Here is a 14,875-nt window from a genome sequence, read left to right on the forward strand (position 1 = left end):
GAGAAAAGTTTGACTGTTTCTGAGCTGCCTGGCTCTGGAGAACGTTGCTCTCTCCCCAGCTCTAGGAATGTTCTTCTGCCTTCCTCACTGGGGGCTGTGGGAGGATGAGCCAGGGCCCTGTACTCCCAATTAGCCAGATGAGGAAACTGAAGTTGACAGCGACCCGAAAACTTGCCCCAGGTACACAGGTAGTAAGAAGCAGACTCAGGTGCCAAATCAAGTCCTCTACCAACAGGGCCACTGTCATGCTGCCTCTTCTTGCCTTGAAGATAATGAAGCAGAGTCTCTGGTCCAGGTGGTCTCAACAACACATTACTCTCTAAAGGCGAGTCCTTGGAACCAGCTCCTACTGTGGGAGCGGTGGGCAGAATATCAGAATCTTTTATTTTTAAGACGATGTAATAACATTAATTTTTTCCAATCATTTATTTTAGGTGGATGATTTCTACCCTGATTAAAGGGGAGATACATATACAGTACAGTGGTGTATGGTATACACCATATTTAGTCTTTTAAGAATAACACTTCAGATTATGCAAATTCAGTCTTTTCCAGACCCTAATGTTGGAAAACTGTAACAAGAAGTAAAAAATGCCCATTGTTTGGAAGTTAAGTATTACACTTCCAAATAACCTAAAGGACAAAGACCAAAATTCTAATGAAAACTAGTAACATTTTCGAAGTAAATTATAACAGAAGTATTTCATATCAAAACTTGTGGGATATTGGGCTTCCCTGGTGGTGCAGTGGTTGAGAATCTGCCTGCCAATGCAGGGGACACGGGTTCGAGCCCTGGTCTGGGAAGATCCCACATGCCACGGAGCGACTGGGCCCGTGAGCCACAACTACTGAGCCTGCGCGTCTGGAGCCTGTGCCCCGCAACGGGTGGGGCCGCGATAGTGAAAGGCCCGCGCACCGCGATGAAGAGCGGCCCCCGCACCGCGATGAAGAGTGGCCCCCACTTGCCGCAACTAGAGAAAGCCCTCACACGAAAGAAATAAAAAAAAAAAAAAAAAAATTAAAAAAAAAAAAAAAAACTTGTGGGATATAGCTGAGACAGCACTTAGGGAGAAATTTAAATCCAGATATTATCAAAATAAAGGCTACAACTTAATGAACTAGCATCTACTCTAAAAGGTTAGGAGAAGATCAGCAAAACTAAGTATATTTTTAAATGTTTTATAGCAGTATCTTATTTTAAAAAATTCTGTTTGTTTTTGCTGTTTTCTATGATTTTGTATATTGTTTCTATATCCAGGAAATTTGCTAAATTCTCTTTTTAATTCCAATAATTTCTCTGTATTTTCCTTTTACTTCTCTACATATACAATTATAACACCTGCAAATGAGTTGTTTCTTCCTTTCTATTCAAAAATCTCTCTCTATATATACATCTATTGAAAATATATACATATATACACACACACATATACATATATATATACACACATATATACATATATATACATATATACATATGTGTGTATATATATATACATATATACACATATATATATGTGTGTGTGTGTGTGTATATATATATATATATATATATATATATATATATATATATATATATATATATATATATTTGGGCTCACTGCGCTGACAAACACTTCTAGTCTGTAGCTGAATATAATGGTGAAGAATATAATAATGAAAAATATAATGGTGAAAGTGGGCACCATTTTCTTCTTCCTCATTCTAAAGAAAAACTTTCAGTGTTTCAACATTAAACATGATACTTCCTGATGACTTTCTATGCCCACAGATTGTGGGCCACACTGGGTCCATTGCCTGTCTTTGTATAGTCTACAAGCTAAGAATGGGTTTTGCATTTTTTTAATTGAAGTATAGTTGATTTACAATATTGTGTTAGTTTCAGGTATACAGCGTAGTGATTCAGTTATTATTTTTTTGCAGATTATATTCCATTATAGGTTATTATAAGATATTGAATATAATTCCCTGTGCTATACAGTAAATTCTTATTGTTTATTTTATGTAGAGTGGTTTGTGTTAATACTATACTCCTAATTTTTCCCCCACCCGCTTTGGTGACCGTAAGCTTCTTTTCTTCTTTTTTTTAAAATAAATTTATTTATTTATTTATTTATTTATGGCTGCATTGGGTCTTTGTTGCTGTGTGCGGGCTTTCTCTAGTTGCAGCGAGTGGGGGCTGCTCTTCGTTGTGGTGCAAGGCCTTCTCATCACGGTGGCTTCTCTTGCTGCGGAGCACAGGCTCTAGGTGCTCAGGCTTCAGTAGTTGTGGCACACGGGCTCAGTAGAAAACAGATAAAATTCCCTGATTGATGTCAGAGAATGTTATGCCTATGTTCTCTTCTAGGAGTTTTATGGTATCGTGTCTTACACTTAGGTCGTTAAACCATTTTGAATTTATTTTTGTATATGTTGTCAGGGAATGTTCTAATTTATTAATTTACATGTGGCTGTCCAGCTTTCCTAACATAACCTGTTGAAGAGATTATCTTTCCTCCATTGTATATTCTTGCCTCCTTTGTCGTAGATTAATTGACCGCAGGTACATGAGTTTATTCCTGGGTTCTCTATTCGATTCCATTGATCTATATGTCTGTTTTTGTGTCAGTCGCATGCTGTTTTGTAGTATAGTACTATACTGCAGCTTTGTAGTATAGTCTGAAGTCTGAAAAGATTATACCTCCAGCTTTGTTCTTTTTTTCTCAGAATTTCTTTGGTAATTCTGGGTCTTTTGTGGTTCCATATACATTTTAGGATTATTTGTTCTAGTTCTGTGAAAAATGTCATAGGTATTTTGATAGGGATTGCATTTAATCTGTAGACTGCTTTGGGTAGTATGGACATTTTTAACAATATTAATTTATCCAATCCAGGAGCGTGGTATATTTTTCCATTTCTTTGAATCATCTTCAATTTCCTTTTTCAGTATTTTGTAGTTTTCAATGCATAGGTCTTTCACCTCCTCCGTTAAGTTTATTCCTAGTTATTTTTTCTTTAATGTGATTTGAAATGGAATTTAAAAAAAAATTTTCTTTCTGATATTTCATTATTAGTATAAAGAAATGGAACAGATTTCTGTATATTAATCTTGTATCCTGCTACCATGATAAATTCATTTATTAGTTCTAATAGTTTTTGTGTGAAGACTTCAGGGTTCTCTATGTAGAGTATCATGTCATTTGCAAATAGTTACAGTTTTATCTCTTCCTTTATAATCTGGATACCTCTTATTTCTTTTTCTTGTCTGATTTCTGTGGCTAGGACTTCCAATACTATGTTGAATAGAAGTGGTGAGATTGGGCATCCTTGTCTTGTTTTTGAATTTAGTGGGAAAGCATTTAGCTTTTCACTGTTGAGTATTATGTTGGCTGTAGGCTTGTCGTAAGCAGCTTTTATTATGTTGAGATGTGTTCCCTCTATACCCACTTTGTTGAGAGTTTTTATCATGAATGGATACTGAATTTTTTTAAATGCTTTTTCTGCATCTACTGAGTTGATCACGTGGTTTTTGTCCTTTCTTTTGTTAACATAGTGCATCACAATGATTAATTTGAGTATGCTGAACTATCCTTGTGACCCTGGAATGAATCCAATTTGATCATGGTGTATGATCCTCTTAATGTGTTGCTGGATTCGGTTTGCTAATATTTTGTTGAGGATTTTTGCATCTGTATTCATCAAAGATTATTGACTGGTAATTTTTTTTCTGTAGTGTCTCTGTCTGGTTTTGGTATCTGGGTGATGGTTACCCCACAGAATTAATTTGGGAATGTTCCCTCCTCTTCAATTTTTTGGAATAGTTTGAGGACAGGTATAAATTCTTTGTATGTTTGGTAGAATTCCCCAGTGAAGCCGTCTGGTCCTAGACTTTGGTTTGCAGGGAGGTTGTTTTTTTGTTTTTGTTTTTACTACAGATTCTATCTCACTTCTAGTGATTGGTATGTTCAAATTATGTGTTTCTTCTTGATTCAGTTATAGCAGTTATGCTTCTAGAAACTTGTCCATTTCTTCTAGGTTGTCCAATTTGTTGGCATGTAACTGTTCATAGTATGCTCTTATGATTTTTTAGTATTTCTGTGGTATCAGTTGTTATTTCTCCTCTTTCATTTCTTATTTTGTTTACTTGGATCCTCTTTTCTTCCTGGTGAGTCTGCCTAGAGGTTTGTCAATTTTGTTCAACTTTTCAAAATGTCAGCTCTTGGGTTTATTGATCTATTGTTTTTTTGATCTCTATTTACTTCCTCTCTGATCTTTATTATTTCCTTCCTTCTGCTGACTTTGGGTTTTGTTTGTTCTTTTTCCAATTCTTTTAGTTGGTAGGTTAGGTTGTTTGAGATTTTTCTTGTTTCTTGAATAAGGCCTGTATCACCATGAACTTCCCTCCTAGAACTGTTTTTGCTGCATCCATAGATTTTGTAAAGTTGTGTTTTCATTTTTGTTTGTCTCTAGGTATTTTTTTTTTTTTAAAGGATTTTCTTATTTATTTATTTATTTATTTATTTATTTTTGGCTGTGTTGGGTCTTCGGTTCGTGCGAGGGCTTTCTCCAGTTGCGGCAAGCGGGGGCCACTCCCCATCGCGGTGCGGGGACCGCTCTTCATCGCGGTGCGCGGGCCTTTCTCTATCGCGGCCCCTCCCGTCACGGGGCACAGGCTCCAGACGCGCAGGCTCAGCAATTGTGGCTCACGGGCCCAGCCGCTCCGCGGCATGTGGGATCCTCCCAGACCAGGGCCCGAACCCGCGTCCCCTGCACTAGCAGGCGGACTCTCAACCACTGCGCCACCAGGGAAGCCCTGTCTCTAGGTATTTTATGATTTCTTCTTTGATTTCATCATTGATGCATTGGTTATTTAGTAGCATGTTGTTTAGTCTCCAAGTGGTTGTTCTTTTCCTGTTTTTCATTCTGTGGTTGATTTCTAGTTTCATACTTTTGTGGTCAGAAAAGATGCTTGAAATAATTTCTATTCTCTTAAATTTACTGAGGCTTGTTTTCTGACCTAATATGTGGTCCATCCTAGAGAACATTCCATGCACAACTAGAAAGTGTACTCTGTTTTTTTGGATGTAGTGTCCTGTAGATATTAATTAAGTCCAACTAATCTACTATGTCATTTAGAACCTCTGTTGCCTTACTAATTTTCTGTCTGGATGATCTGTCCATTCATGTCAGTGGAGTGTTAAAGTCTCCTACTATTATTGTGTTGTCAATTTCTCCCTTTATGTCTGTATTTGTTTTATATATGTAGGTGCTCCTATATTGGGAGCATGTATGTTAACGAGTATAATATTCTCCTCTTGTATCGATTCCTTTATCCCTGTACAATGCCTTTCTTTATCTTTCTTTTATTTATTTATTTGGTTGCACAGGGTCTTAGTTGCAGCAGGCAGGCTCCTTAGTTGCAGCTTGCCTGGTCCTTAGTTGCAGCACGTGGGCTACTTAGTTGCAGCAGGTGGGCTCCTTAGTTGCGGCTTGCCGGCTCCTTAGTTGCAGCTCAACAGCTCCTTAGTTGTGGCATGCAGCCTCTTTAGTTGTGGCATGTGAACTCTTAGTTGTGGCATGCATGTGGGATCTAGTTCCCTGACCAGGGATCGAACCTGGGCCCCCTGCATTGGAAGGTGAAGTCTTAACCACTCGACTGCCAGGGAAGTCCCCCTATTATGTGTTTTTGATTTGTGGTTACCACAGAGTTCTAGTATGTTGACTCATAACTATATCAACTTGCTTTAAACTGACAGTCAGTCAAGTTCAAACACATTCTACAAGATCTACATTTTATGTTCCCCTTCCCCACATTTTGTAATTTTGATGTTCTATTTTACATCTTCATGCTTATTCTTTTACTGTTTATTGTAATCATAATCACTTATACAATTTTTTTTTACTGTTTTTTCATCTACATCTGGCTCATTTAAGTGAACTTTAATCCTTACTATATATTGCCTTTCCTATTGTGATTTTTCCCTTTCCTATAGATTGTTGCTTCTCTTCTATTTAGAGAAGATCCTTCAATATTTCTTTCAGGGTAGGTGTAGTATTGCTGAAATCTTCTAATTTTTGCTTGTCTGAGAAATTCTTTATCCCTCCTTCTATACTAAATGATAATCTTGCTGGGTAGAGTATCCTAGGTTGCAGGTTTTTCTCTTTCAGGACTTTCAATATATCATGTCATTCCATTCTGGCCTGCAAAGTTTCTGCAGAGAAATCAGCTGTTATCTTTATGGAAGTTCCCTTGTAACGGACTCTTTGTTTTTCTCTTGCTGTATTTAGAACCCTCTCTTTAACTTTTACCATTTCAATTATGATATGTCTAGATGTGGGTCTGTTTGGGTTCATCTTGTTTGGGACCCTCTGTGCTTCCTGTACCTGTATATCTGTTTCCTTCTTTAGGTTTGGGAAGTTTTCAGCTATAATTTCTTCAAATACATTTTCGATCCCCTTCTCTCCCATTTCTCCTTCTGGAACTCCTATTATGCATAGGTTGGCACATTTTATATTATCCCATAGGTCTCATATATTGCCTTTTTTTTTCATTTGCCTTTCTGTCTGCTGTTCTGATTGGGTGATGTCCATTATTCTATCTTTCAGATCACTTATTCATTCTTCTGTGTCATTTAGTTGGCTATTCGTTGCTTCTAGATTGGTTTTTACCTCAGCAATTATCTATTTTTTTTTTGAATTGTCTATTTTTCACTGGTTCATCTTTACGGTTTCTAGTTCCTTGTTACAGCAATCTGCTTTCCTATCAATAATCCTTCTTAATTCAGTTAGCATTTTTATTATTACCTTTTTGAACTTGGGGTCTGGTAGACTGGTGAGCGCTCTTTCATTATTTGTTCTTTCAGGGAATTGCTCTTGTTCTTTCAATTGGGAGTAGTTCCTCTGCCTTTTCGTTTTACTTAACTTTCTCTGTCTCTATGAATTTAGGAGAGACTGTTATTGACTACAGTCTTATAGGGATGTTTTTATGTGGGAGTGTCCCTGTGCAGACTATGTGTGTCCAATGCCTTTGGTGCAAGGGCTGGTTTTGGTGTGAATGCCAGCCACATCTTTCCTCAGGGTATGCTGGCCATTATCCTCTTGATTGGGAAGGGCTGGTGGTGGGGGGGAGGGGGGTGGCAGTTGGTGTTGGAGGATCTAAAGCCTGTTCAGGGCGTAAGGCAGGACTCCCTCTCTGCTCCATGGCTATTGCCACCCTGTCAGGGACAGGGTCTGCTCCTCAGTTGTTGGAGTAGAAGCCCTGAGGGTCGGGCTTGACCAGGCTCTGTTGCCCTTGAGTGTGTGCCCTGCCCCAAAGGAAGTGAGTGCTGAAGCAAATGAGGCCTCTGCACTCACAGAGGACCTACATGCCACCTGTGTAGGCATCTGCGGCTCCACTTAGAAGCAGGCCGAGGTTGCATCCCTTCCTCTGTTGTGTTTGTCCCAGATCTAGCACAAGGCTGTAGTGTGGAGTAGGCTGGGGCTGGGGGTCAGGGTACTGTGGCTGCAGGAATTGAGGCTGCACTGCTGCCAGAGATCTGGGCTGTCTCTCTGGCAGTCTTCTCCCAGGACTTGTCTGCCCCAGATCTAACGCTAATCTGCAGTGTGCAGTGAGTAGGAACAGGGCACTCTCACTGGGAGACCAACTGCTGCACGCTCCTGTGTGTGCTGACAAGGGTCACCGCCACCCCAGGCCCACGGTCTGTCTCTGCGTCTTTTCCCAGGGCCTGGTTGGCCCAGATCTCATGTCAGGCTGTGGTATGGAGTGAGCGGGGCCAGGGTGTTTCCCCCATTCAGACTGGGGAGTATGGTGAGGTGGCAGCCACCAGTACAGGGCTCTCTCCACCCTGACTATTGGCAAGTCAGCATGTGCACGCTCCTTGCAAGTAGAGTCTAGGCTGCTCTAGCCCTTCTGTCTGTCCCAGTGGTTCTCCCAGAAGGTAAGGGAGCTTGTCTCCTCTGCGTAGGATCCTAGGACTGGGATGCCCAGATTGTAGCTGAAGCTGCTTGCTCTCCAGGGCAAGGGTCCTTCCATGCAGACCTTCTCCTTTCAGATCCTTCCCAGGGGTGCAGGTCCTGACCTGATATCTTTTTTTTCCATCCTACCCAGTTATATGAAAATATTTCTTGCAGCTTTGGTTGTATAGGAGTTCTTCTGTCAGTTTCCAGTTAGTTTTCCATGAGAATTACTCCACATGTAGATGTATTTTTGACGTGTTTGTGGGGGGAGGTGAGCTCCATGTCTTCCTACTCTGCCATCTTGATCTCCCTCCTTGCTTTCACATTTTTAAACGGTTGAAAAATTTTTTCAAAGAATAACATTTTGAGACATGAGAAAATTATACGAAATTCAAATTTCAGTGTCCACAGATCAATTTTTATGGGAACACAGCCACACCGGTTTGTTTTCATATTGTCTATGGCTGCTTTCATACTACAGAGGTGGACTTGAGTGCCTGCAAAACAGATAGTAGATGGTATGTGACACAGATCACCTTGCACTACTTTGGTGCACTACAAATTGCAGTGACACAATTATAACCTGATAGAATCTCGAGTCCTATCTGTATTGTCACATCATGGCATTTTATTATTTTTTATTTCCAGCAGATACCCATCATGTCAAAACAAGAGAAAAGTGAACTTCGAATGTTGCGTTTTTAAGGCACAGTAGAGTGTGGATTACACCGCTATTGAATTAGATGGTAATGCATTATGTTTATTATGCAATGACAGAATACAAAGATACATTAACATTACCAGACTAAGCACTCATCACAATATTTTCAACTCACAGGAAAGCAATGGTCAGAAAAATCAGAAATTTAAAATTACAGCAGAATGAGGTTTTACTTACAAAAGTAAGTTTTCGAGTGGCTCATTTGTTAGACAAGCAAAGAAAGCTATCTATTGGTAATGGATTAACTAAATAATTTTACATTGCAGTAGCTGAAGAAATGTGTCCAGAAAAAATAAATTTAAGACAATTAGCCTTTTGGCAAGAACAGTTGCTTAAACAGTTCAGTGTGTTGGGAACAACCTCAACAGTTAATTAAAAACAAGGCAAATACTTTTGAGTGGTTTTCCTTGAGTCTTGATAAGTCAACAGATGTTACTAATACTACTCAGTTGTTTATTTGAGGAGTCAATGGCAAGTTTGAAGTGATAAAGAATTAGCTTCCACATATAGTTTGCATGAAACAACTACAGGCTAGAGTATTTTCAAAGACATTAGCGAGAAAACAGTAATCCAATACAATGTAAAGTAGAATCACATTGGGGTATAAAAATATGTATGGGGAAAAATGGCTTAGACAAATTTACAAATTTACTTGAAAATGTAAGTTGTTTAAAGCCTATGAGTATTCACTGTATTATTCTTTTGCAAGTATTTTGCTCACACACACCCACACACACTTGAATCATGTGTTTTAGAACCAACAGTGTTAAAGGTGAACTTCATTTTCTCCAGTGGATTTACCCATTACTGGTTCTGAGTTTTTATCAGGAACAGTAGCTAAAAATCCTGACTTGCCCTACTACACAGCAGGTTAATGGCTTAGCAATGGTAAAGTTTTATTATGATATTTTGATCTGAGCCAAGACTGAAATCTTTCCAAATCAAAATTGCCCTCAACTACCATTATTATTATTATTATTATTATTATTATTATTATTATTATTATTACTATTATTATTATTATTTTGGCTGTGCTGCGTGGCATGCGGGATCTTAGTTCCCTGACCAGGGATCAAACCTGTGCCCCCTGCATCAGGAGCACAGAGTCTTAACCACTGGATTGCCAGGGAACTCCCTCAACTACCATTATTAAACACTGAATAGCTTTAGAAATTAGCTTTTGCTGCAGATTTGATCCTGCTTCTTAATAAATTGAACCTAAAATTATAAGGCAAAAGCAGAACTAATTTGAAACTGTTGGAAGGAACGAAGGGAGGAAGGGAGGAAGGGAGGGAGGGAGGGAGGGAGAAAAGAAAAGAAACAACAGGCCCAAAATGGAGTCACTTGTGCTAAGCCTCACATCAACAAACCAAAACTTAATAACTAACCTAACTGCAGTTTCAGCTTCTCCCAGGAGTGGAATTTTAAACCAATCATTCTGGAATTTCCGATCCACAGTAATGAGGTAATCTGCATGACAGATTGATGGACCACCTCCCCCACCCTTCCCTCAAAGGAAGGTGACCTTGCCTGAAATAATCCTTTCTTTTGTTTTTGACTTTCTTGTCCCACTCCTTTTCTGCCTTTAAAAACCTCTCATTTTGTACAGCTCCTCAGAGCACTTTTCTACTTTCTAGATGGGATGCTGCCCAATTCATGAATCATTTAATAAAGCCATTTAGGTCTTCAAATTAACTCAGCTGAATTTTGTTTTGTAAACAACACTGTGGTAAAGTTATTGGAACTATTAATGTTGTTTGAATAATAACATCAAGCTGCTTTATATACTTCCTGTGCTATCAAAACTTGAAACAAGAAGCAAGATCTCCATCCCCACATAAATTTGCAGGGGATATTTTTTCATAGCTTAATCTATAGTTCTAGCATGGTGTTTTGGACTACTCCCCTTGGGCAAGCCCTGGTCTTGACTTCTGCCCCTATGCCCCAGTAGAAAGCCATAAAGAGCCCAAGTTTAATCAATGGAAGAAAAATGCCCTCAGTGCAAAAGTGGCTTTGGCCCACAACTGCTCCTAAATTCCCATTTTTTTTCGCAATGTGTCTGATAGTTCCTTTAAACTGTTCAAAGAACAGTTTAAAGGTGATTTACATTTTAACCAGCATTTTTAGTTGTTTTCAATGGAAGAGTTCTTTCTGAATAACTTGCCCACCAGTAATAGAAACAGAAGTCTGAGCAATTGTAAGCAGATAGAGTAGGGAGCCTCCAGAGAAAGAGAATCAGGCATGGCTTTCTTGACAGAAGTCATTTTTTGGCCTAGGTCATTTTGTGATCTAAGCCTGGCCACACCGCTTGTCCTTGTATAGGTCTCAGTAATTAATGACCTTAAGGAAACAAAAGGATGCAGAATCAAATGATTGTTATCAATAGCAAAGATAATAAATCAATTGTAAAATCTCCCAGTTCTGTTTCAGTGGTAAAGATTAGCCAGAAGTGCTCAACTACCAGATCAACTGGAACCTAATGGATGATGATTTTGACCTTTTCTGACCCTTGTGATTTCAATCAACTGAAGCTTGGACTGTTGACTTTTGCCCTAATTCTATGCTGAATTCTCTTCTGCCCAAGCCCCTTCATGAATATATGCCCTTAGCTTAAAACCTCCCCAATTTTGCTATTGGGGAGACACTGGTTTGGGAAAGATCCCTGGTGTTCTCCTTACTTGCTTCAAGTAATATAAATCCTTCTCCCAATCTTTGGCTTGATTGTGTCTTTTGGTTCGACACCCACCAAGAGGTGAACCCAGTTTACAGGTAACACAATTACTTTTTAAAGGACCAGTTGTCCTTTTTTCATAGTTATGCAGCAGCTAATGACAGCAGTCCTCCTAAAATGCAAGAAACTAAACAATAGTTCCTAGCAAACCATGTGGGTGAAGTGTAGCCCCACAGCGAGTTCCTACGTGAACCCAGAGCTATAGCATCTCCCACCTACATAAAACTAAGTAACACAGAGATAGTAAATGGCATGATTGACTAACATACCATTTAAAATATCAGTAGTTATCTGGAAAGAATTAGGTTGCATCCCCACCTCACTTCTTATACTAAAGTAAACTTTACACAGATTAGGAGTTAAACATAAAAAATAAACCCACTAATGTACTAGAAGAATATACTGGAAAACTTTTTAACTTTAGGGAGGATTTCTCTATGCTAGAAAACTCAGAAGTCACAAAAGAAAATGCTGATAAATTCAGCTGCGTAAAACAAAATAACAACAAAAACTTCTTCATAGCAAAAAACCTAAACATAGTAAAAAAGCAAGTAACAAAGACATCGAAGTGGAAAAAATATCTCAACTCACATCACTGACCAGTAGTTCCCAAACTTTAGTGTACATCACAGCTACCTGGAAAACCCCAAATTGGTTGATTTCTGATACAAGGTCCTGTATAATGCACGATAATCTGCATTTCTTACAAGTTCCCCTGTAATGCTGATGCTGCTGGTCCAGGAATCACACTTTAAAAACCACTGTCATAGACAGAAGGCTAATTGTTGCTTTCATATGTAGACAGGTATTAGATCCTATATTAAAATAATTAGAAAAAGACCAGTGTACTAATGGAAAATACGCAAAGAGCTTGAACAGACAGGTCAAAGAAAAGAAAATAGAAATGTCCTCCAAACGTATGAAAACATACTCAAGACCCCTCAGTATGAGAGAAAAGCATGTTTTCAAAACATAACAAGATATCATTTTTCACCTTTTGGGATAATAATTAGTGCTGGCAAGGGTGTGGGAAAACAGGCACTGTCACACATTGCTGTAAGGTATGTAAATTGTTATTGCCTCTGTGTAAGGCATTATCTATCAAAATTTTAAATGCATATGTCTTTTGAACACTGCTAAGAATTTACCATAGAAATATTCATATTTACACATGTACGAAATGGCAAAGGTATAAAGACATTCGCTGCAAGCAGTGTATTTAGAAGCACAAAACTGGAAGAACCTAAACTCCCATCAATGATAGATTAATTGAATAAGTTACAATACACAGTGGAATATTATATAGCTGTTAAAAAGGTAATTCTGTACATTTTGATATGGAACAAACTCCAACTTAGGTTTTTAAGAGAAAAACCCAAATCTTATAAATAGTTGTTAATTCTATTAATTTTAAGCACCTATTATGTTCATTTGTTATACCATAAGCAGATAAAATTTAAAACTAAGGTTTTTTTTTTAAGTTTTTCTTATGCTTCTCTAAGGACAAATTCAAATTCCAGCCTATGCAATTACTTTATGAATTGCTTACCTGACTGAACGATCATCACTTCCAGTCACGGCCAAAGGTTTAGTAGGATGGACGGCAAGTGCCCAAAGTTCACCTTCACAATGCCCTTGCATAATTAGGAAAGGTTTGTTTCTTTCATGCACCACAATTTCAAAAATTTCGCTGTCCTGTGTTCCAACTAGAATGTGGTCACCTCGCCAACAAACACTCCTTACAGACAAACCTAGTCAAATTGAATTGTATTTAAGATCAGTACTGTAATAACAAAATGCCAATCTGCCTAAACCACTGTTATTTTTTATACCTTAGATATAAGATAAAAGGAATCTGAAAGTCTTGGATCCACACATTTTCTTCATTTATCTGTACTGTTTTCTATGTGGACTATTTCTATTTTTATATACCTAATTTCTACCCATTCTTCAGGGCATACACTCTTCTTCCTTATTGGACAACATCAGTCATAGTCTGATCACTTCCTCAGCCAAAGGCTTATAACAAGAGTGTGCATCATCCACAGAGAAATTATTCAGAATTCAAGAACTGTATTATTTTTCTCTTATAATAATCTGACTTTTCTCGTGTTTATATTTCATTTATTCAATGTGCTCATAAAATCATTAAGAAGAGAGACTTCTACTTTTTTTATATACAATCCCTTTTGTAACCTCAGGAAAGCTAGTGTTTTTCTCAGTTTTCTCATCTATATAGTATGGTCAACATTAAGCTGCTGTGTAACTTACAATGTAAGAATCAAATAAGAAAAAGTGTCAAATTATTTTGTAAACTTTAAAGTACAATAATGCTCAGCAAAACTAATGAAAACAGTATAACAGTTAACACTTACTGGATGATAGTTATGTGCCAGACACTCTTCTAAATATTTTACATATATTTGCTCATTTAATTCTATGAAATAGTTACTCTTATTCTCATTTTACAGATGAGGTATGCAGCTCAAGATCACACATCTAATAAGTGACTGAAATATGGCTTAAACATAGACTTGTGTAACTTCCAATCCTACTCTTATAATACCACACTAGTGGATAATACGTTTAATTTTATAGTGAAAGATTCTGTTTTATTACATCAATTTTTAAAACCCCCCCCAAAGGAAAAATTATCTCCTGATTGCTGACAAATCTGGATGAAGGAAAAACACATATACATGAATTTAAATAATCCTAAACAAAAGTTCCCCTAGCTCTCAACAAACTATTTTCAACAGTTTATTTGCTAAACAGTTACATTTAGCATTCTAATAGTAAAATATTTTCAAAATTTAAGGTTACCAAAGTAAGTACCTATCAAATCTCTCTGTGGGTCCCATTAAAACAGGCATTAGACATGAAAAGAATCTCTGTCGCAACAGTAAACCTAGATGGTCTTCAGGCAAAATTTCCCCTCTTCAGCAGAAGGATTTCAATTAAAATGTATACAGTATGAAGGAGCAAATATAAGTCTCATTTATTTTACAAAACATACTTTTAAGTTTAGTGAAAGAAACCAACAACCCTTGGTACATTTAGAATTTCGCTAGTAATGAGATATTTGTTCTGTTATTACCTTTGTACCCCTGGTCTGTCTCCCTGAGATCAATCACAGTTATTGGTTTAAAAGTTAAATCCCAAAGACGAATACAGCCATCTCTGCCACCAGTAGCAAAGCCTTCTTCACAAGCATTCATGCTAAAAATTCCTGCCTAGAAGAGGGAATAAAATAATTTAACAATATATACTTTTTAAGAAAATACACTATATATGATGGTAGAAATCCACTTAAAATTTTTTTGATATGGCATAGGAATAATCAAATACATCAGAAAACACAAATGATAATCTAGAAACAAATCTATGCATATATAGGAACTCAGTATATGACCAAGGTGGTATTTAATGATATGGGCATAACATAAAAGAAAATTCAGTCAAACCTTATACCATATATAGAAATGAAT

General features: G+C 37.6%; 1 protein-coding gene across 1 annotated transcript in view; it reads right to left on the reverse strand.

The window, feature by feature from the left end:
- Nucleotides 1-14,875, reverse strand: part of EML5 (EMAP like 5) — a 167,900-nt gene that overhangs the window by 106,858 nt on the left and 46,167 nt on the right. Inside the window, exons 6-7 of the mRNA XM_057542111.1 lie at nucleotides 14,485-14,620; nucleotides 12,937-13,138 (exon numbers count right to left, since the gene is read on the reverse strand). Coding sequence (XP_057398094.1) covers nucleotides 12,937-13,138; nucleotides 14,485-14,620 — 338 coding nt within the window. The remainder of the gene's footprint in view (nucleotides 1-12,936; nucleotides 13,139-14,484; nucleotides 14,621-14,875) is intronic.

Source organism: Balaenoptera acutorostrata, chromosome 3 (genome assembly GCF_949987535.1).
Source record: "Balaenoptera acutorostrata chromosome 3, mBalAcu1.1, whole genome shotgun sequence".
Taxonomy (NCBI): domain Eukaryota; kingdom Metazoa; phylum Chordata; class Mammalia; order Artiodactyla; family Balaenopteridae; genus Balaenoptera; species Balaenoptera acutorostrata.